The sequence below is a fragment of the Heliconius melpomene genome, chromosome 17 (assembly GCF_056956725.1).
Source record: "Heliconius melpomene rosina isolate 202511_hmr_F chromosome 17, ASM5695672v1, whole genome shotgun sequence".
Classification (NCBI taxonomy): Eukaryota; Metazoa; Arthropoda; class Insecta; order Lepidoptera; family Nymphalidae; genus Heliconius; species Heliconius melpomene.
This window is the reverse complement of record NC_140405.1, coordinates 620,537-645,278: the sequence shown is the minus strand read 5'-3', so window position 1 is coordinate 645,278 and position 24,742 is coordinate 620,537. Positions and strand designations below refer to the sequence as shown.

Genomic DNA, 24,742 nt, shown 5'->3' with positions numbered 1-24,742 from the left:
AATCCGTAGCTACATCTGGGCAGGCTCTCGATTCAATTTTATTACTATTCTCTCCGGGACTTATTTGATTCGCGTCAAAGCGAGCCGAGACCTCGGTTACATTATCGACGAGCTGGGACTTGCTTATCTATACTGAATAATCTTACAGTTTTGAGATTAACCCCGCTTCTGTGTGTTTTGTGAGAAGAAACCTTATTGAAGGTCTATTGTATATATCTGCTTGTAAATATACTTATTTTTATAACAGACATTACGAAGCCGTTGTAGCACAGCATCTGACTGAAAACGTGACGATTTTGCATTCGATTTTCACTTGGAGAAATCAATTCTTTTCTTTCTTTACCTATTAGCACTGAATTTCAGCACACATAATATTTTGAAAATTGAGTGGGAAATGGTAAACGGACTGTCTTAACTCGATTTTTATCTACCCTGCTACATATGGAATACAGCTCGAAGCTGAAAAAAATACAAAATTGAATGGTAAAAGAGGTAGGAAGAGGCCTCGCTTAACTTCAGAGAACTCTGATCTCTGATCTGAAACGATAACCGATGACACTGGAGAAAAGTCACGTTAAGCATGAGGCAATTGATGACAGCGGGCGAAATGAAAGAGGTACGAGTATGCAGGGACCATAGTGCTTAATTTTAAATAGGTACTACATAAATTTTGTTATATTCGCCACGGGCCTGAACCACTAAAGGTACAAGGAGACTATCTAACATTTAGTGGTACAGGAAGCAATAGCTTAGGAATAACACTGCTGATTTCAATCAGTGTAAGTATTCATCGAAAATTAAACAATTTTAATATTTTAAAATAACGACATTAATAATATATAGGTCCTCTTAGTATCGAAACAGAACACCGCGGTTTATCTACAAGAGCGAAGAAAGTAAAATAATTTAAAGATAATCATTTCCTGAGTACGAAATTAAATTAATTGTACAGACTTATAAGCAACTTTTTATACGACTTAAAACTGGCCTACACTTTTTTAATAATTCATCAAGAAAAAGAATCATCTTTTATACACAATCATATAATAATATACCCAATTATTTAAACAAAATAAATAATACAAAAAAATATTCTTTACTTTTTTTTATTAAAACAAAACAACAAATACTAGAATGTGAAAATATTTTCTACAATACTTTTATTTCAGTACAAATGAAGTGAATAACAGAGGGAGCAAGCACTCATGTAAATATAGAGGCTATAAAATTTTACATTTCATTTTATTATATGACATTATTTTATGGAAATTTGTTAGTTTAGTTCGGACGTTTCATATATTTCGTTTGTAATATAGTGCGAAAAGATTTAAATGTTGTCTGTATGTACATTTAAAATATAATACATTTACAATTGTAAATTTATGTATTACAGGAGAAGTCTGATAGAAGAGAAGAATACTGAGAGATTAAAGCTGGAGTGGAGGTGCAATAAAGAAGAGATTATATAAGCAAGAGTAAGAGATAAGGCTCTAAGGAGACAGTGGCAATATGAGTAACGTGTAAAAGTTAAAAAAAATGAGATATTTATACCTACCGCGGATCTGTGGCTATTTCTCCCTTTGTACATCACAAGAAACGTGACCTATAATAGTTGATTTGAAACTTAAGTTTACGGGAATATACTCAATATTATGTATTATAATTGGAAGCTTGATAGCTCTTCGCGGTCTCAAGATCTCATATTATAACCTTGACAACCGTATAGCAAAGTGATCCTATAAGAGTGCTATTATTTCTTTTGGAGTACGGAATCTTAAAAAAATATTTCAATATATATATTTATAGCCAGTAAAGTATACTCGTATACTTATATAAATTTCAGTTTAAGATTTATTCAGTTCAAATAAAATGAATTTCCTCAATCTTACACGTGTTTTAAATAAACTATTTTTTGTGAAGTTTTATAAATATAACCAGTTGTATATTTTAGCTTTACTCGCTTGTTGTGGTGAATCGGTTAATCATTATAATAGTTTCAGAAACAAACTGGCATTGGTAAGATAAGTGATAAATACATTATTTACCTTAATTCAGATCACTCAGTTACTATGAGATAAACTTGTAATAACTACAACAATTTACTTCTAGGCGGCAGTCCGAGAGCATTACAACAGAAGTATAGTAGTCTCACCGCTGTTACTCCGTTTGCCATTATGTAAGCTAGCGTCGTTCGCCCGCGGCGGCGCTAGGAAGGAACTTCTCAGCGCTCTAGGTTTCAAAGCGGACTCTGTGGTAACCATTTTAGCTCATTTTTGTAGACTTGAAATTCGATATTCATAAGAGATTAGTGTTCCCGCGCGACCATGTACTCAAAAACTACAATTACAATGATCACCAAACTATTTCCCTGGGATCACCGCGTCGCGTGTCGTCCACAACGCTCCTGCATTTGAGAGCTGTAGGTTTAACGGTCTAGGAGGAGTAGCATTACAACGAAACACACTTCACACACCCAGCACGGCACGACACAGTATCTCAACTGATGTCTTAACAAGCGGGATCAAATATAATAAGAGTGATATGTTTCAGCCAGTGGACTGTTACACTCCTGTCAAAGAAGCAATGTCATATTTTGTGAAAGTCAACTTGATTGCCTTAACTAAAATAATAGTTAACTATACGGACGACTTTAGTGAAACTTTTTTATCTAACAACCCTGACTTTGGAGTGAAAGTTTTCAAAACCAGTTATTTATATCCCAAAACATCTGTTGCGTTTATAAATAAAGGGGTAAGTTAGTTCAAATATTAATATTACGTTATAGCTCACGCTGTATCCCGCTCAAGGCAGGATTGTCAGAGAGAACCTGGGGACCTAGTATTAAAAGACTAGTATTTTCATTAAGATCCTTCCTCTCCTACTACTTTTCGATAAATATAACGTAGATAACGTATTCATTAAAACTATTGTATCATTATATTATAGTAGAATATGAAGCTATAACTGTCACGTTTTAGTATGCTACATTACAGTGGATGGTTATAGGATTCTTTAAATTGTATTACGAAGTATTCTTAATTCAATAAATGCAATACAAGCATTATTGAACAGCCTGAAGGCAATTAGGTAGGCAGTGAGAACCTAGTGTTAAGACACTCCGGTCTCCGTTTTTTACCGAATCTGGCCCTATGTGTTAATTGAATTATAAATAACTGTAAATAATATTTTAGGTTGATAGTATTTCATATAAAAGAATCACAGATATATTGGAACCATCAGATATAAATAACCAAAGTTCAATAATATTGCTGAGCGTAGCATATTTTAAGGTAAGAGTACATTATTAGAGATGCCAATTACACTTTAACATATTCGCGCGAATAGCAGTGTAGGCAGAGGAAAGCTAATGTTAAGACACTCTGTTCCCCGCGGACCGTCCAATTTTTAACGATCATGTTGAATAGTCGTCTTACTAAAGCGAGGACATTTGTAAAGAATCCATTCTCCCAAATGGGAATAGAAACCCACAACAATAATGCATTTAACACAAAGTCTTAAATTGATTAGAAAGTGAAGACAAAACTAAAATGTGTATTTTCCTCTATAGATAACTTACCATTTATAGGTAACATGGGAACTTCCCTTTGACATATCATTAACAAGAGGTGCCAACTTCTACCATCACGACGGTAGAACATCTACCGTTCCTATGATGTCGAAGACAGACTCTTATCACTATTCTGGTGATGAAGTTAATAATATACAGGTAATGAAATTTTCATTAATTGCTATATTGTGTATATAAAACAAGATGACATGGGAGTTAAAGTCAGTGACTTGAAGTTGAATTTCCTAATGATGATAATAATCTAAGTTTAAAAAATATCAAATGACATGACACACCGATGGGTTCAAAAATATATATTTTTTTCTTTCGTAGGTAGTGAATACAAAATTGGCAAGTTTCGGTCTAACCATGACGCTAGTAGTGCCTCGCACTTCAAGAGGATTGGGCGCACTACTACGAAAGCTTTCAGATGATCCAGATTTCTTAAAGGGGATTTATAAAAGAATGCGGGTTGATAATGTTCGCGTGGTGCTGCCAAGATTCAGAATCAAAAGTGCTGTAGACTGGGGGAATGTATTGAATAAGGTAGTATTAGGTTTATTCTCGATTGAAGTATTTTTTATCTATTACTATGTATTAAAAGACAATGAGCCACTCCAGTAAAACAGTGTGTGTAATTTGATCTCCAATCGAACGATTTCTTTTCTGGTAGGATAAAGCACATTTGTGGAGTTCCGCCATTCAAGACGTTATGTACTGACTGACTTAATTAAGGATTATAATGTGTTAACATTAAATCCTCACTATGATATCTGAATACAGACAAACCTGCATCATATTTAATACAACAAATATCGTAACAGGAACTTTAACTTAACTTTTCAGATTGGCATCACTCAAATATTCAATAAAACTAATTCGGGACTAGACGATATTTTACATAATAAAAGTAGCATTAAACACGTATATTTAAGTAAATGTAAACAAAAAACCTTTATAGACGTTGACGAAATGGGTGTTTATAGGCGTCCTGTAGCAGGTATATTTAATTACAGTGTTGCAAGTAATTTTTGATAAGTTAATAATAAAACATCGTGACGCAGCGTATGGCTGCAGATTTGCGGTTCGATTTCTATTCGGGGAAATATATTCTTTATATTTTTCTCACTTTGACAACAAGACAAAGCGTGGCGTTGAGTTCTGCCACTCAAACTTTAAAAAATTGAGCGGAATGTGGAAAACGGAGTGTCTTAACACTAGGCTCTCTTTGCGTAGTAAGGTAGGTACTTATTATTGAGATATAATTAAAAATACATATTATAAATACACATTAAATAAAAAATAAATAGAAATATATAAACCAGCCTCACAGCAGGGTAGGTAGAGGGAACCTAGTATTAGAACCCTAAGTTCGTCACTTGCCGCCAATTTTTTCGAGGCATTGCGTGTTGAGTAGCGGAATTCATCGCCGGCCTTTATGCCTTAGTGCAAGAGCGAAGAAATGAAAATAATAATAAATAATAATTAATTTCCTCAAGTGGAGATTGAACCTACAACCGCCGCGTTAGAGTTACACCCTTGTGCCCCTGCACCTCCACTTCATTAATGTTATCTATTTTCAGAATCACGTGATGACTTCGATATGGGATACCCAAAAGAAGAAATAGTTGCAAATCGCCCATTCTATTTCACAATCAACGTGCATACTGATCCTAACCCTGCTCAGTACTGGGAGATGTATGAGCTATTTAGCGGAGTATATTATGGTCCTGATACTTAACATTTTACATTTAAACTGAAAAATGTAAGCAGAAACATTACATATAGAATTATTTATTATATTGCTGTTTATATCTGGATATTTTAATTTATTCATTCGCAGTTGAATCAACTTTACGCTGTATATAAGGCATTAGTCAATAAAACAAAAAATCCTTTTTATGTCTAAGTCTATAACATAATCCGTTTACATACAATGTAATCAGCTAATGAACATACAAGCTCAAATAGCAATCACACGCTCAAATAACTTTAAAAAAGCTGCAACAAAAGCACAATAACGGCCAACTAGCGGACACGTGCCGGCGCAACTAACTATAAGTAGAGACCAAATGACAGACCTTCGAACCAATTACTACGAATTATTTGAACAAAATGAAAAGGTTATTGAAATGCATAATGGTCATGCAAATGAAGTTACTTACGAAGCTTACACATATAGATATTTTTAAAAGGATTTTAAGCTTTAAGCTCTTGTGATACAAGCTATTATTCCGCGGAGCAGTCTATAGTATAGCAAGTAGAGTGTAAAAGCTCTTCGCCAGTTAAACTGCCTTCAATTGGTTATACTTGCACCCTTTATACGATGATCTCATTTTAATTTCCATTAAACTCAGGTAAATTTTTAACGTTCATTTGGCATTTATTAATACAGTTTAATATGTAGAGCTCCTCGCGTCTCTTTACTTTATATAATGTAGGCCCAATTGATGTTGATTTTCGGAGGATTACTCTGAAATTGACATTAATATATATTTAAAAATATTTTAATTTTTTTTGTGGTTGTTAGTTGCTCGTTTTAGATGGTTACAAGTTCGGTTTCAACTCGGGAGAATTATTTTGAATCATTATTTTAAATCCATTGATCCGTTCGATACCGCCGTCTATTTGTACGCGAATAACTGACTCCCAGGGGCATTCACCTGTCGGATGAGGGAAGGAAGATTGGCCAAAGACCTACCCTCTATTAATTTGAAATATAAGTAAATGTTGGGTTTGGTATAAAAAAGGGCTAATTGATTGTATTGTAACTGTGATCTAATGGAAGGAATATTAAGATAATGAGGGTATTTATTTATGTTCTATATTGGTCTCGAAACATTATTTAGTAAATCAGATTAAAATTGTAAGCAAATAAATTGTAAATAGTTGTAGAAAGTGTTTTTTTCACATTTTTTTATAAAACCATTGTGATGTGGTCTTCGGTGTATTTTATGGTAGTTAGTAAAGTAAAATATTTTCATTCATAAATTAAAACGACATCTATCATCATTGAACGGGATTTATAGATACGAGCCAGAGAAATTGAGACGGAAAATGAAGAATAGATTATCGTGACACCAGGTTCTCCTTGCCTATACCCTGATCTATGAGGAATAAGAAGGATAATTAATTGAAAACAGAACAACTTATCAATTTATTCCATTCACAAAACGCCTAACAACCACTACTCATATTTTTTATTGTTTAATTATTGTTAAATTATTCATACGTTTTCTACATTAAAAAAATTCTCACTCTATCAACAGCGTTCATCCAGGCCCCTAAGAAATTATACCATTATTTTGTATGCATGGCAATTTAGATTTTACGTAGTATATTCAAATGGCCGGTGTAACAATCACACGCTACCGAGGGGTAGTGAATATGCAGATTAATCTGTTACATTATACGGTTTTAATATTTACTATTTAATGTATAAATTATAGAGTTGTAATGGCCGTCGCGGCGCAGGGGCACCGTGCAGGGGTGCACCGTGTAGCGTGCAGCTGTAAAGGCGACGGTTATGGGCTCAATTCCCACTTGGGGTAATGAAACATTTAATATTTGCGTTTCTTCGCTCTGCTAACGAGGCAAGTCGCGGCGTTGAGTTCTTGTGGATTTTGTGTGATGTTAAGTGGTTTCATGCTTTATCTTGCAAATAACAAGGTTAGATATACAAACCTTGTGAATACATCAAGATAATTTATAAATATATTAAAAAGCTATGACATATCGAATACTTAGATATAGATATAAAAAAGGAAAATAAAAAACAAAACTTATCTTACTTCAAACAAAATAAACAACAAAAAGGGAAAAAACCAAAAACTCCCCTAAACTACGAGGTACATTCGTCCCACCAACCGCATTTACATCAAGCAGTTAGGTTTGGAGAAAAATCGCGCCTCGCACCCCGTCTGACGCGCCATTTGTGAGTGCACTGATATATTGCATCTGGTGATGGTATTTACTAACTTGCTCCACGCTCGTGGTTTGAACAACAGGTTTAGGTATACTTAAATGGTTAGAAAAGTTTAGATTTTTGAAAAGAGACAAGTGTTTTTGAGGCCAGTTGAACGTGGAAATCAAACCCAGAACCAGTCACGTTTACAGTCGCATGTTTATGCTCCTGTTCCACGACTGGACTCACGGCCAACGTATACATTTGCACTATAACAAACAAAAATTCTGTAATATAGGTATGGGGCCACATAAACGACGTAGTTAGGTCCACAGAAAAATCGTGCCCACCGCCCCATCCGACGTGCAATTTGTTAATTCGTTGAAATATCGCTGTAGCGATAGCTATTCATTATAAGGCTCGTTGGCACACGTGCGCCGTCGCCGGTACGGTCAGCAATCAACGATTTATTGTTGTGCATTATTATATATTTGCCAAAATATTGTTATTTTATTATTGTTTTAATTGTATTGTTTGTTTTTGTGTCTTGTGTTACTTGATGTGAGAGTTTTTTGGTGTATTTCTTGTTTTTGTTTTTTTTTGTGAAGGTTGTGGTGGATACTATAATATCACGATGCTATTTTAAAATATCAATGATACTGGAGAGAGAATCGCGTAAAAAAAGGATCCCTCAGAGAATATGTATGTGCAGTTTGATGGCCGTGAACGAGGCGAATGGGATATACAGACATCCTAAATACTAAAAAATAATGTTTTTTGTATTACATATTTCCCATATTATTTATTATTTTAGATAAAAAGTAACTTCACGCTTTTTCCCGCATCGCAGGATAGGCAGAGGGACACGCCGTTCTCACGCATCGCCCAATTTTTTTCAGTCAAATGCCGTAATTCAGCACTGCATACATAAAGACAAATATTTAAAATTAGAACTAAAAGTGAATTACGATATAAATAAGCTAAACTATTAAAAACTGTTGTTATGCCAACGGTATTCCCAACGCATGCACTTTTGCATGGTTGACAGTGATATATTTGTCTCTTTCACACATATACTTCATTGTATGTATTGTCTCTTTCCCACAAAGATTGAATTAGTCTTATTTGAGACCTAATTTTAGTGGGTGTGTAACATATGTTATGTTTTGTTTAAATAAATCAACAAAAAAACCTAAGTGACTTCATGGTGGCCTACGGACCTTTGCATGATTGTGAATTAATGAAATATAACACTGCATTTTTTAAAAATCTACAATTGTGCGGCGACGTTGAGTTTCGCCACTATACATGCAATGTCTCTAATTCGGGCGGAAAGCGAAGTGGCGTGACACTAGGTAGTCGCTGATTTTCCTGTATACGGAAAAAAGCGGGAAATTGAAAAATGTCTGAATTTTACTAACGTAGTTATTGATATACCTACATAAAGGTGTAATTAAAATGTTAAGCCTTTGGAATCTATTTTATTAATCATATTATATCAATATTCTAATTCATTTATTTACTTTTTAGTGATTCGTCTACTCCATGTGTTTACTTCACATTGAACGAAAATAATTAGAATTTTAACATTTCCCCAAACAAGGATCGGACATATAAACATAGCGTCAGATATATGTAAACTGGACCACGTAGGCATCAATATGTATAATTATGTAAGGTCTAAATGTATAATTGTAGCACTCACGGGATACTCAAAGGTGCCAGAGGTCATATAGTATGCTGCACGCATTTCTGCATTACTCGTAGCATGATTAACTAAATCTGAGAATATATGGATATTGACTTGCGTAGGTTAGTTGCAATATGTAAAACGGTTATAGATTCGAATTTTTTTTCAGGTTCACATTCTTTAGAGTTTATAGCATTCGTTTTTCATATTTGACCCGAATTTAAGACATTGCACGCTCTGTGAACTCGGCGCCATAATTTGTTTTAGAAGAGCAAATCTCATTGAATAACCTGTAACCTGTAGTAGCTAAGTTAAGTAACTAAATCTAAACTAAAGCTACCTGTGGAAAATCTCAAAACTCCAAAAACGCTAAACACATGCACGTACATTAAAGTTCAAACCTATAAGTAGAGTAGGAATTCTGAACTACACGAAGCTCTACGATCGAGGCTAATTCGATTAAGTGTTAAACCATCTCTTATACTCTCGGCTTTGGATAAATTAATCTGCGATATTTCAGTTCGTAGGAAACGCTCCATACAAACTTCTCTACACACTCATACGTGCTCGAGCTTTTCTAAATATTACTTTACATAACATTTCCTATTGAATATCAGTATTCCTATGCACAAAATTATTTTAAGCCTCCAGTATTTTAAGTGTAGCTGTATTTAAGTGCCTAGTACGTGTGGATACAATTTATTCATTTGTTCCCATTATCAGCGGATAAATAGTCTGGTTATACACGTTAAGGTTTGGTTTCTAGGTCATTTTTAGTTTGTCTCTTGTCTTCTTAAGCAAATAAGGGTCTTTGGTTTTACCGTATACCACACAATGTTTTTCAAATAACCCAAAACAAATATTCATTACATTAATAAATACTGTATCAAGTGTAAATTAAGCATCTATAAAAGCTCTATCAGTACATTTTTATTGTTTAAAAAGAAAAGATGGATAAAAATTATATAATAAAATTTTCATATCAAAATAAATCAACTTAGCATCTTCAGCGAGTGTTTCCACATTTCAGAAAATTGATCCTTTTTTTATGTAATATACAAAAACTTTTAGATTGAATTCTCATTAAGTACAATTTTTTATACGTTTCCATTAAAAAAGGCTAAATAAATCCTATATATTTTAGTATAAGATCATTAGCATAACAAGGCTCGGTGGAGCTAAGTGAGTTAGGCGTAGCGCGTTACGACTAGCGACTAGTAAATCGCTATTAATTAAATGGATCGCAGACAGGACCGTCTGCATAGTTGGTGTTTGTCTTTAAATTCGAACTCGTGAAAAGTATCTTGCAAACGGTTTCGGGAATTGAATCTGCTATTGTCGTTTTATATAATTGAATTGAATTGGTAAATTTGATTATATCCACTTGGGGAAATGAGTTATTGTCATTTTCTTGCTCTGGTAACAAGACAAGGCGTGACGTTGAGTTCCATGATGAGTTAAATTGGAACAATGCCTCCAGAATTCGGCGGAAAGTGGGGAACGGAGTGTCTTAACACTAGGTTCCCTCTGCCTACTCTGCTGTGTGCGGGATACAGCGTGAATATGATTTAATTATTTTTAATATAATTGACAGTGACAATTATATTAAAAATTTTCAACTCTTAAATTCATAAAAAACGAACGGAGATTTTCAACACACGAATCTCTCCACTCACCTAAAAAGCGTAAAGGCAACGAAAAAATAGTATGAAATGAGACATAATGTAAGACAATTGTCAGTGTGAGGGTATTTTACAGAATATAAAATAATAATACCCACATAATTATTTATAAAAGAGGAAGGGAACGGCTATAAAAAGTGACGTTTTTGATGGATTGAGTCAGTACGTCGTTATTCTGTCTGTCGTAAGGTGTAAAATTGTGACAGTGTTCAAGTATTTAAAATCAGTGTCATTGTTGGAACTATGCGTTTTAAAACGTGTATAAGTGTAAAGTGTTATATAGAAACAGTGTTAGAAGTGTGTATATGTAAAAGAGGAACAATAAATTGTGGTTATTAAGTATTTTATTATACTTAGCACCTGACATTTTTACAAATGTCAGAAGTGGGATCCAACACCTAAAGATAACTGGTGTTGTTACTACGCCCAAAGCAGACCAACCGGCGCACGACGACGAACACGGTACGTCTGCGACGGTGATCGTAGACAGAATAGACGCGGAGATAATCAGCGGAAGCGATCACGGCAACCGTAATAACCGAAGTTGTAGTCAAAAGCATAGTTATGGTCGCCGTCCAAGTAGCAGAAGGTACAGTCGAAATCGCAGAAGACGTGAACGTGAGGTACAGGGACGTCTCAGCAGGCGTAGGTGCGTGGTAGCAGGCGTGCCAGTGTGCGTGGTAGTAGTGTTCAACAAAGCAACAGCGACCATGTTTATAAGCCGAAGCGAGAACAGTATGTTTGCCGCTAGCGTGACAGCCGTGCAGATAGCCATCTTCTAAAGAAGACAATGAAAATCGTCTTCCTTGAAGTAAGCATCGTTATGAAGGTACGAGGATTTTATTAATAGTAACAGTAATATTAATCATCAAGTAGAAGTGCAGAAGCGGCACAATATGGTAACAAAATTTTAATAAGATATTAAGATTCAAAAGTCAAAGTAGTCGCTATAATTAAAGTCTCCTTTATAACAAATCTAACAGTGTGCTAAATGTCATGTTATAGTTTACTTAGTTAAAGTCTGTAGAAAAGTGAATCGCGTAAATGAACTAAGTGAAAATGTAATCAAAAAAAAAAAGTAATATAATTAAGTGACGTATTCTCAGTAAACGGCATTGTTTTAAATTCTTTCATTAAACTAGGAACTTTAAGTGAAATAAAAGGTCAATAGTATATTAAGTGAAATAAGGATGAAACGGAGCCTTCGATAGGTTTTGCTAACTCGACAGTTACAGCCGTAGACAGTTATGATATTTAAATTATTATTGATGGCATTTTGGCAATAACGGAAGTGCTTAGTGTCTAATGAATATTTACTTAGGTTATGCTGTTACAGAACAAATATTTATAATGTTTAAGACTTACGATAATTTTAAAATAATAGCTAAATAAAATTATAATACCCGCAGTATTATCATTTAGTAGAATTGAACAAAAAAAAAGTCTTATAAAGTCAAAGCATCAAACAACGGTTAGTGTATAGCAATGGTAGATGTAATAAACTTATAGACGTGTAAAGAATATTTTGTTTTATAAAAATTAAATGAATTTGACGATAAAAATTGTAAACTTATTCTAAAATAACTTGTTGAAGACAAAAAGAAATAAGCTGTCAAAATAAAGTTAAAAGATAGTTATGTGTTTAAAAAATTATTAAAGTAATAATAGTAATTTAAATAAGCAGACCCCAACTTAAAGTAACTTGTTAATGTAGATATTTCATTAATGGAATACATATCGAAATTATTTGTGGTTGGTGATCTAGCAAATTAAATTAATTGATAATAGTGCGGTAGTTTCTGCGTTATGGCGCCCTAGATTTTATTCACTGGTCTAAAGGTTAATTTGGTGACATATTGTATTCATTGCGGGCAACTTTTGAAAAACGTGTTTATTCCTCGAGTTTCTCGCTGCTAGCGCTAGATTCCATAATGTAATTGGCACATCGAATAGTATGGCTAGTAAAATGAGCCACGCGGATGTTTTAAGTCTTAATCCAGTTTTAAAAGATAAACAGAACACTGATGTAGTCATTTATGTTTCAAGTAAATTCAACAAAGTGCAAAAAATACGTACGGTTATGTTTATATTGTGTTTATCACAAGGCACCTAACAAAACCTAAAAGATTAGTAATAAAAATAGTTAATTGTTGTGAATCATTGACATATTTTCTTAAACTATGAAATAGTACAACCAGTTAGAGGAACAGATGCTAATTATGCAATTACAATATAAAATGTTATATTTTATATTTACTACTTCAGTTAGACTGACCAGATAGTTGACTTATAAGACAGACATTTAAAAACACGAAGGACGTGTTAAGCCCATTGTTACCGTTATCTCTACTCCACGATCTAATGAGCAGGTGGAGATATATGTTCCAGTATTGGTTTGAATATAAGAATAGTAAGGCGAGCAGCGTCATGTTCTGTTGGAGTCTCATGGCTAAACAAATTGTTTATTTGTATATTTTCGAGCTTACTATCAAATATAGAAAGTAAATATATTTGTCAGAGTATTATTTACAAATCAAGGTGTCATTAATTATTAGTTATAATTGAATTGAGAATAACAGACTGTTTAGAGGTCTTATAAATAAAAGTTATACAAAAGGAAATAGAATACAGTGTTGCTGGTGCTAGTTACAAGTACTTTTTATATAGTAAATGAATCTACTTAATTCAAAGTGTCATTACTATTATTAAATAGAAATATTCTATATAGTATTGCTAGTGCTGTTTAATACGTACTTTAATTCAATCGTTAGCAATTGCAGACAATAATTGTGTTGTTAAATTATATTCATAATAAAGGAATCGGTTGAACGCCGACTAAGGTTTGAAATGTGAGTAGCAACTCTGATAGTCTTATGTTAAAGTCATTAAGCGTAGATATAGAAAATAAAATAGAGAAACAATTCGTAATAAAATTATAGATCAAGTATAAAAAAAAAGGGTTAAATATATAATAGTATAAAAGAACCGCCGTGTAAGTACCTAAACGAATTTTTTGTTAGTTTTTCGTAATAAAAAGGTTACAAGTTTTTAACAAAAGAACAAATATGCGATTAAGATATTCTCCCAATTACAAAAAGTGTAGAGGGGTTTTTATAGAGCAATAGTGGCTATAGATGAAGTTAGAGCGTGGGTAGTTTTGACCGTCTTTCTGACGATAGTGATTCTCAAGCCAAATCGGATAGTCATAATGATAACAAATGTCAGTCTCGAATTATTTAATTTAATGAAGTCTTGTATAAGTTGATAAACAGTCTAGATAAATTTTAATACTATTAAATAAATAGCATGTATGAAGGTTGATGACGGTGGACGAGGCTAGGGAGGTATGTAGGGGCCGTGGCGTTTGGCCCTCCTTTCTCTCTGATTGCCCCGCTAGGGATAATGCTTTATCTATATAAAGCATGGAGTTAAGTGAAGTTAAAAGTATAGTATACAGTGTATACTTATGTCACGTAGATAAAGTATACATGTATATGGATTTATTTACTTCTAAGTGAATTGTGATGTTTAATGTATAGTTTAAGATTTAGTTTTAGAGCAATTGCTCTAGTTCAAGATGGGCAGATTGCCCCAGTTCAAGATGGGCAGATTGCCCCAGTTCAAGATGGGCAGACTGCCCCAGTTCAAGATGGGCAGATTGCCCCAGTTCAAGATGGGCAGATTGCCCCAGTTCAAGATGGGCAGATTGCCCCAGTTCAAGATGGGCAGATTGCCCCAGTAAAAGATGGGCACATTGTCCTAGTTTCAGTTGGGCAGATTGCCCTAGTTTCAGTTGGGCAGATTGCCCTAGTTTCAGTTGGGCAGATTGCCTCCAATGTCAGTTGGGCAGATTGCCTCCAATGTCAGTTGGGCAGGTTGCCTTATTTTCAATTGGGCAGATTGCCCTGGTTTCAGTTGGGCAGATTGCCCTGGTTTCAGTTGGGCAGATTGCCCTGGTTTCAGTTGGGCAGATTGCCCTGGTTTCAGTTGGGCAGAATGCCTTCAGATTCAGTAGGGCAGATTGCCCTGGTTTCAGTTGGGCAGATTGCCCTGATTTCAGTTGGGCAGATTGCCCTGGTTTCAGTTGGGCAGATTGCCTTCAGTTTCAGTAGGGCAGATTGCCCAGGTTTTAGTTGGGCAGATTGCCTCCAGTTTCAGTTGGGCAGGTTGCTGCCAGTTTTGGTTAGGTAGATTGCCCCCAGTCTCGGTTGGGTAAATGGTCCCTAGTTTCGGTTAGGTAGATTGTACCAATTTCATGTTGACAGATTGTCCCAGTTTTATGTGGACAGATTGTCTCAGTTTCATGTGGACAGATTGTTCCAGTTTCATGTGGACAGATTGTCCCAGTTTCATGTGGGTAGATTGCCCCAGCTTCATGTGGGCAGATTGCCCCAGTTTCAGGTAAACAAATTGCCGCAAAGCTGATCACCTCCCAATTTGGGCCAAGTAGACGCGCAGGTAGCTGCTGCGAGCTACCTCGAGCAGACCATCAACGGTGACAACATCATCTTTGACTCCGTAAGGTGCCTAGCAGGCTTCTGCCGCCACGTTTCACGAAGGATTCTAATCTTCGCTGGCTCGCAGCCAGTGGGAGTCGAGGAAGAGCACTGTGAGGAGGGACAGATTGCCGCAAAGCTGATCACCTACCAACTTGGGCCAAGAAGACGCGCAGGTAGCTGCTGCGAGCTACCTCGAGCAGACCATCAACGGTGACAACATCATCTTTGACTCCGTAAGGTGCCTAGCAGGCTTCTGCCGCCACGTTTCACGGAAGATTCTAATCTTCGCTGGCTCGCAGCCAGTGGGAGTCGAGGAGGAGCACTGTGACGAGGGACATATTGCCGCAAGTTAAGGTAAACAGATTTCCGCAGGTTGAGGTTAGAAGATTTTTGCAGGTTTAGGTGAGCAGATTGCCACAGATTAAAATGGGCAGATTACTGCAGCTTAAAATGGGCTGATTGCCGCAGTTTAAAATGGGCTGATGGCCGCAAGTAAAGGTGGACAGTTTTCCGCAGGTTAAGGTGAGTAGATTTTGCAGGTTTAGTTGGGCAGATTGCCACAGTTTAAAATGGGCAGATTGCCGCAAGTTAAAGTAGGCAGATTGCCGTAGGTTAGGGTGAACAGATTTCCGCAGGTTAAGGTGGGTAGATTTTAACAGATTAAAATGGGCAGATTGCCGCATCTTAAAATGGGCAAGTTATCGCAAGTTAAAGTGGGCAGATTGCCACAGGTTAAAGTGAGCAGATTGCCGCAGGTTAAGGTTAGCAAGTTGAGCCAGGTTACAAGTGAGTAAAAATTGGCCCTAGTTTAACATGGCAGATTGCCTTTAAATATTGTTTGTAAAAGCTGTAAATCTTTTTTGTAAGAGACATTATTACAGTCAATTATGTAAAAGTTATGAACCATAGTTATTCTTTTAGCTTTGTTTTTTTTTTTTTGGAAACACGAGGTCGTGTTTCGGTGCAGGACGGCCGAACTGTAAGACAATTGTCAGTGTGAGGGTATTTTACAGAATATAAAATAATAATACCCACATAATTATTTATAAAAGAGGAAGGGAACGGCTATAAAAAGTGACGTTTTTGATGGATTGAGTCAGTACGTCGTTATTCTGTCTGTCGTAAGGTGTAAAATTGTGACAGTGTTCAAGTATTTAAAATCAGTGTCATTGTTGGAACTATGCGTTTTAAAACGTGTATAAGTGTAAAGTGTTATATAGAAACAGTGTTAGAAGTGTGTATATGTAAAAGAGGAACAATAAATTGTGGTTATTAAGTATTTTATTATACTTAGCACCTGACATTTTTACAATAATAAAGCAGTTATTATAAGCATTATCCGTTGAGAACGGCACACAGCGCAATATGTCAACTTGTTAACGACCGCAAACACTGTGCTGGCGGCTGTGAGCGACGCGCAATCAGTGATTTCGTTTGATTTGCAATATACCCCGCCGCCTCATACGTCGATCCATGTGTTATTATGTTTTACAGATTCTGTTATTCAAGAGACAGGGGAAAATACCGGTGAGACACTATGTTTTAAGAGGTAACGGCGCAAAGATATTGATGAGACATCCAGTGAGTGGGAAACAGTCTTAATACCCTGCGAACTCTGCCTACCCTGCTATGTGCGTGCTACAGCGTGAACGTATATAAAAATGGTATATTGGGTCCAAAAATGTTTGAACTTGAGAGAAAGTGATTTTACATGCTTCAAAGACTTAGTAACTGACTACTTGTTTTCATTCCGTAATCCTTACAATCCTTAGACATCGAACGGATGCACTTCTCTATCACTAATGTATACGACAGAAGCGCGAAGCAAAAACAAATCACTCACCACCACCACCAGTAATTAAAATACAATAAACGCGAACAGTAATTCGAAGTGTAAAATAATGACCATCGACTCGACATCATTTCCATAATTAACGATAAAAGTAAATATATTTGAGCGGCGCATTAAAAACTCAATCGCAAGCCGTTAAAGAGGTCTACGTGCACGCAATACAAATAATAAAGGATAAAGCTGAATGTTCACTGGGAAATATATATTTTTTAGCTTCACGCTGCAGCCCGCTTATGGCAAAGGGAACCTGGGAACCTAATGTCACCATTCCCCACTTTCTGCCGAATTATGAGGGCATTGCGTATTAAGTGAAGGAGCTTAATGTCGCGCTTTGCTTCGTCACCAGAGCCAAACTTTGAGTGGGAATTTAACCCACAACCTGTCGCGTTCACAGTCACACTATATATCTAACTAGCGGACGCGCGCAGCTTCGCTTGCGTATTTAAGGGTGAATTCTAATAACCCATGAAACATGTGTTCAATGAAATATTTTTAAGAGTCTAAATTTCAAATTTTATAAAAATCGGGGGCGATTTAAAGATTTTCCCATACAAACTTTCAACCCCTTATTTGCACCCTTAGGGGGAGAATTCTAGAAAACGATGAAACACGTGTTCAATTAAATACTTTTAAAAATCTAAGTTTCAAATTTTATAACAATCGGTGCCGATTTAAATTTTTTTCCATACAAACTTTCAACCCCTATTTCACCTCTTTAGGGTTCAAATTATTCAAAATCCCTTCTTAGTGGATGTCCAGAATATGAAAGTAAACATCTGTCCAAATTCTACGTTTCTACGCACAGCGGTTACGGCTGTGCGTGCGTCTTACCTCAGTCAGTGAGGACAAGTCCTTTTATATATATAGATAATATAATGGTATTAATAATTATATAAATTAAAATAATTTCTCGCTTCGGCCATCAACTGGTCAGCACGCATAAATCACCCGGCAGCCATTCCGAGCACGTAGCGCGCTATTCAAAAAGGGGCGAATAGCTTCAATTATAATTTTCAAAATCAAATGAACCATTTGCGGTGTCCACGCGACACACGCGGGCGCGGTGCAGGGCGACACACGTGTTTAATGCAATTACGTATGTTTTGTCGACATTTGCACTTTTTTAATGTATTTTGTGATTCACGTTGTCTTTTGTATGGCGGGGTAGGCTATGTGTTGTTTGTCAGATATTACCGTCGCGTTTTGTTTACTACGAGGAAGAAAGTAAAATAATCTAAAATATAATCATTACCCCATGTGGGGATCGAACGCACGACCATCACCGATGATATGGAACGTGTAGTGACAGTGGTGGGCTCACGCATGTAACTTGTATAATTTATATGTCGTAAAATTGTTGTTATTTTTTTGAGCCCTTACAAATTCCTTTTTTTCTCTTAGTACCTTTCACTCGCCAAGCAACTAAATACATACATGTCCATTTTTCATCCAGCAGTTACGGTTACGCAATGTTATACAAACACGAGACAAGTTCCTTCAAAACATGAACATGGTTTTATCAAAAAAAAATCACAATCCCCATTTCCAATCAGAATTCAATTATACTTATCATTTTTTATTATAATGATATAAATCACAAAAAAAAAGCTTAGGGTAAGCTTTTTTAACCAAATAAAAGGCTTTGTTTACCAAAAAAAGCGTTATCGCCAAATAAATGCAGTTATCAATAATAAAGGCTCTAAGCGCTACTTCTCACGCGGCCCCCTTGCAGACTTAGAGCATTGTAAGCTACACTGTTTGTAAAGTGGATTATCATTTTACCAGAACCAAATGTATTGAAACCCCTCGTTTGTGAATGTTTGTTATTATTATGATACATTTGGTCAGGGGGTATAGAATTTAATTAAAAATAGCTTACAATGGCAAAAATCTCTAAAAATAATGCCTTATTTATTTTCATTTAGAATTATTTTCATATCTTCACTCAATCTCAACTCAACTCTGTAACCAACAATACAAAAAGAGACGTGTTCCGTTCAATGCGTAATGTTTCTGAACCAATTTCAGACACGGAACGTGGGAAATGTAATGTCTTAACACTAGGTATTTGGTCAAACAGTGATTCACGGGTTCACCAAAACTAGCTCTTTTTGGCGTATTACAATTTTAACATAGGTTGAAAAGCACGTACGACTTAGTAGTCAGTCAGCTTGAACAGTTTCAAAGAAGCAAAGGTTGATTGATATCCTTCTTAAGTTTTTTATACGTTTTCTAAAACACGCAGTAGTTTAACATAATTATTTCGCTCACTAAAAGGAATAACACAAAAGGAAACGATACTATATATTTTTAGAAAGAAATTATCCTCTTTCCGTATAAAAAACTGTCACTGGCAGGTCTTAAATAGACCGGGCCTTAGCAGTTTCCTGTCGGACTTTACGCTCAAATAAAAAGGCACAGTTATCAATTCTCTATATCGCGAGATGAGTTCCCATAACGATGGCAATACAGAGCCCTCCGTGCTTGCACCCGCTTTGATTGTATAGTGCAAGATATAAGAAAAAGTCTAAAAATGTATTTTATTTCCTTAGTGTGGAATAAGACTTTAAAATGCGTATAAATGTTTAATAAATATCATTATCTCTTGCCAATTCGTCATTCTTGGCAGTTATCTTTTGGTATTGGAAATTTGTAAAAAACCGATTGGCATCCATATGAGACTGAACCTGGGCCCTCTATAGGGCCCAGGTTCAGGAATAGTCTTTCATCTTCGAGCTGGTGCACCCCAGTATCAGCTTAACCCATTTGATCGCTTACAACGTAAAGCCATTTGAATCGTTGTGGACCCAATAATCTGTGCCTTGTGCGTTCTTTACTGCATTCATCATGGTGAGTGTTCTGGGCAACTGTTTGACCTGTTACCTGCCGCCAAATTTTGTTACCGGACATTACGTCACAAGCTCAAGTACTAACCACACCATCTGGATACGTGGCAGTCCACTATTATGCAGTTTCATAAGAACTTCCTTTGCGCCACGCAATTGTGGAATAACCTACCTGCAGCAGTGTTTCCAGGTCGATACGACTTGGGTACCTTCAAAAAGCGCGTCTATCTCCACCTTAAAGGCCGGCAACGTACATGTAGCTCCTCTGGTATGACACGCAGTCGTTGATCACTTATCATCAGGTTACCCGTATCCTCGTTTGCGTTGTTTTTTTCCATTAAAAATGGACTTATTGGTCAGGGCGCTTAAACGACTTTAAAAAGGCCCGATTTTGATCCCCACTAACTTTTTTTTCATTTTATAAGAATAGCAATCCAGATAGTACTAGCTTATTTATGTAGCATGTTTTATATAAGAAGAAAAAAATGTATATTATCATAATCTTATTCTCTGAATAACATTTTTTTAAACTTTAATAAGTAAAACATATATGTAACTTCTGAACAAGCTCTCCTCACTCAAGTCAATTATTTCTAACTCATATAACACAAAAAACTCACTTTCTCATGACTTGGATGCCACACTCGCTTTAAGATGGTCATTTATCCGTAATAATCGGACAGTACGGAGTGAAAGAAACAGGGACTCTTTATTATCCAACTCACGTGTAATTGGAAACGCTTCAGAGATGTCCTCTATTGTTTGTTTTGGGCTAGTGTTTTATGGTAACTGGCAGCTTTTATGCTCCTTTTTGAAGAAAAAATACTTTTTAATATAGAAAATGGCTAACATAGACAAACAACTAAAAAAGTTAAGCATAATCAGGATTTTATGTATAAATAAAACAGACAGAGCACGATATTGACATCTAGTACTCTAATATCACAAAAAACGGCCGGCACGTCTTTAACGGAGTGTCTTCACGCGAGGGGGCTTCTACCTACCTACCTACCTACATGTGGAATACAGCCTTATTTGAACGTCTCACGAAACATATACATACATATATAAGTTGTTAACAAATTTCCTAACACAGTATCTATTTTCGCAAGTCAAACCAATTGGATATAAAGTGCAAGGCGGGATTTTAATCGAATCTATGGGATGAGAGAACTTTGATTGCTTACCGAGATAATGGAATCGCTTTGAGTGAAACATTTTGGTGCTTGTAATGAATCCTTTAGGCGATTGTGTACTTTGGGGCTTACAAGTATCATAATAGCTATGAAGGCTATACCATGTTACACAAACAGCCTATATAAAACACTTAGGCTTAGATTGAACAAGAGATTGAATAATTCGAAATGTCTTGTGCCTAATATGTAAGAAATAATGACAGAGGAACAGGGACCTCATGATAAGACTCACTGCTCTCCACGGTCGTGTCGTCTATTTGTAAAATAAGACGATGTGTCACTGAAACCTATGTGGATATTATATACGCAAATATTTTCTATAATTCTGAGTATTTACTCACTTTAAATAACACATACAAAATAACAAATTTGAACAATCTTACTGATTAAATACCAGGCCATCCCAAGTAGCTTTTAGTAAAATATAAGCGGCCAGTACAAAGCTAATTCTCCCCTAATAATAAATCCTGTGAAGCGTAGCCGCCGGCAGCGATAGTACCCTTTCAATGGGTCAATTGTCAATTGACTCCCCCGTTTGAATTGTGTAATGATCTATCAAAATTTCTTAAAGATCTTCGAGCTTAGTTTTTGCAGTTGAAAAGACTTTGACATACGAGTATTAGAATGTTAATGATGCTATATAAATGTTAAACCTATTTGTATAAATAAGGTTTATTTTCTGTATCTTGTTAACTATAATTTTATGGTTAGGATTTTTCTTTGAAATGATGATGTGAGATTTTACTTTGGAGGAAAAAAATATTTTATAAATTTTTTCTCCAGTAATAATTACTGCATGAAGTTTGTTATCCAGCCGAGACCAACTTATGGGTCCTATGCGTCCAGCTAATAGCTGGATTACTTTCACTACCCTTGCCTAAAAATATGTATCCATACCTATATTATAAATTCGTAAGTAACTCTGTCTGTCTGTCTGTCTGTCTGTCTGTCTGTCTTTTCCGCAATCAGGGCCAAACCGCTAATTTAATTGTGATAAAATACTCATATAGAGATACTTGAGGGTCCCGGGATGAACATAGGATACTTTTTTTTTCTCATATTTGTAATATTTTCGTTATATACCAATATATTAAAATAATTAATTTGACAAGGAATTTATTCCGCCATGTTAATAACAATCGTCGCTACGCGTTGCTAAGCAACAGCTTGCAAAGTTTGCTGTTTTAAGAAAACGTCACCCACAGTGAGTTTGCTTAATGCATACATGGTGCGCGCCGATATAGATTTGTATACATTAACTAAAATTAGATGATTTCTATAATTTGATATTCATCCTTATGAAAATAAATATAATAGTCACTTTTAGCATTTCATCTAGATGGAAATTATAATTTACTGTATAACATTCTAATAAATAATTAAGATGTGACTGATTCCAAATGACCTAGCCTTCGGGCGGCATAATATGAGTATGACCGACGCGAACGGGCGGATGACTTTGATGATTTTGTAAATTTTTATAGATTTTCGAATTACTATTATTTTTTATGTAATTATTTGCTGCTTATAATTAATTTATCTCAGTTCGGTTATCTATACCGATGTTATACACTTAAAATATCGTAATTTTAATCATTTGAGATTTTATTTAATATTGTTCGCAAAAATTAATATTTATTTAATATAGAAAAATGTTTAGTACGCGCGCACAGCAAACTTTAGGTTTTTTTTTCTAATATTAAGAATTTCCTTTAGTTACTTTTACTTCTTTGGTTTGTTCATTTCGGTTACTCAGATTTTTTCTAATAATAAATCTCCACTTATTATTATTTTTTAACTTATTTTAATGATTTAGGCTTATATTTTCGCGGGCGTAGCCGCGTCCGGGCCCACTAGTATGTATATAAAAATACGTATGCTGGTTAGCGAAACTTAAAGAAATGTTATTTAAATTGTTTTATTTTACTGTATCCAACCCACAACCATCACGTTTATAAAGAGAGCATGGGCCACTGCGCCGGGCCGGGCATAGACGGACTATTTTTAAATCTTGTGACCCTATTCTTCTGTGCCTACATCACTAAAAACCCTTTACCAACCCGTAAAACTATTTTACCAACCATCCATTTCATCCATCCGCACAAAAAGCAAGAAAATATTTCTCCAACAAACAATTTAAGCTCGAGTGCTTACTCACTCAAGATATTCCGCATAAGTTTAGTAAAATTTTCCAAGGAAGGGTCCGCATCGCATTCGAGACACTCCAAGATCGGATTTGAATGGTGAAGCAGCTTTGAAATTAACATAAGCGGGTATTTGCGCCTAAAGTTCTCACTGAATTATTTCTAAGACTCCGTGACACCGGCTATGATCGTTGGATGGAAGCCACTTCTCGATACGGCAAGTACCTACTTTACTTCCTCCTTGATATATAATTAAGAACTTTGGCTATGACTTTTGCCGTTTGACACTGTATCCCACAGAGTCACACTTCGTTCCCAAATTTTGTTGGCGTTGTGGGTATATTGGCGGAACTGAACGCCTTGTTACTAAATCAAGTAAATAAGAATAATTTGCTTCTCCGAATGTCGCGTTTACAGACAGGCGCCGGCCGATGCTACTGAATACCGGAACTCAAAACTACCCTCCCTTGGTTAGGAGCTCACATTAATCAGCCTTTGTATTAACATCAGCTATGATTGTGTCGTCGTATAATCATCAAAGTTAGCGCGACGCAATTCGCGAATATTTACATACGCCTGAGGAGCCTGAGGAGCCTGAGCAGACGAGCCCAGACGGGTTAGTTATGCAAACTTCAATTTTGCTATCGTTTCTTATCAACACCATAGATAGTGTTTCTTGTTGTTCTTTATGTAATTTTTTTACATAAGAGCCTGGTGTCAAGACATTCTGCTCCACAGTTTCCGTTCAAAATTCGAGATATTGTCTCACGAAATCAGCGTCAGCACGTCTCATCTGAGCGGGAAAATAAAAAGAATTCATTTCAAAGAATGGGGATCGAACCTAGAACTATTTACATTGAGACACTGTCCCATGTGAGAATGGATTTTTGTTTCCATTTTGACGTAAAAACTACTAAACGAATTTAGATGAAACTTTACAGTAATATCGTTTATACTCGTACATCAGAATAACACATAATCTACAATTTATATAAAGATAATATATAATTTGGCTACCATACTTTTGCTTTTATTTTTCTTAGTTTTCCATAACACTATCATACAAACCGGCGGCAATATTAAATGTAACAACACAAATTGACACGAAGCTGGGACCGGCCACCGGCCACCGGCCGCCGCTATACAAGTGATACAAATAAGCAAATAGTGAGGGCGTCTGTCCGAAAAGATATGGTTGCTCGTGTGTAAAATACAAAGCGGCTTTGTAAATATAAATCAAAATAACCCACGTCATTTATAATCGAATTTCTTATGTTGTATCCAAATATATATTTCTTATGATTTACCATAACTGGGGCCAGTCGTGCGACTGACACAAATGTGCGACTGAAATCGCGACA

At 35.7% G+C, this 24,742-nt stretch overlaps 1 protein-coding gene across 1 annotated transcript; it reads left to right on the top strand.

Annotated features, from left to right (window-relative positions):
• The first annotated feature begins 580 nt into the window (after positions 1-580).
• On the top strand, positions 581-11,626 carry LOC146529778 (serine protease inhibitor 3/4-like). Its single transcript, XM_085200686.1, has 8 exons — positions 581-616; positions 2,110-2,253; positions 2,374-2,751; positions 3,192-3,290; positions 3,587-3,727; positions 3,902-4,114; positions 4,415-4,568; positions 11,202-11,626. Exons 1-8 carry the CDS (start codon positions 581-583, stop codon positions 11,624-11,626), a joined length of 1,590 nt encoding a protein of 529 aa, XP_085056812.1.
• The last annotated feature ends 13,116 nt before the right edge of the window (positions 11,627-24,742 follow it).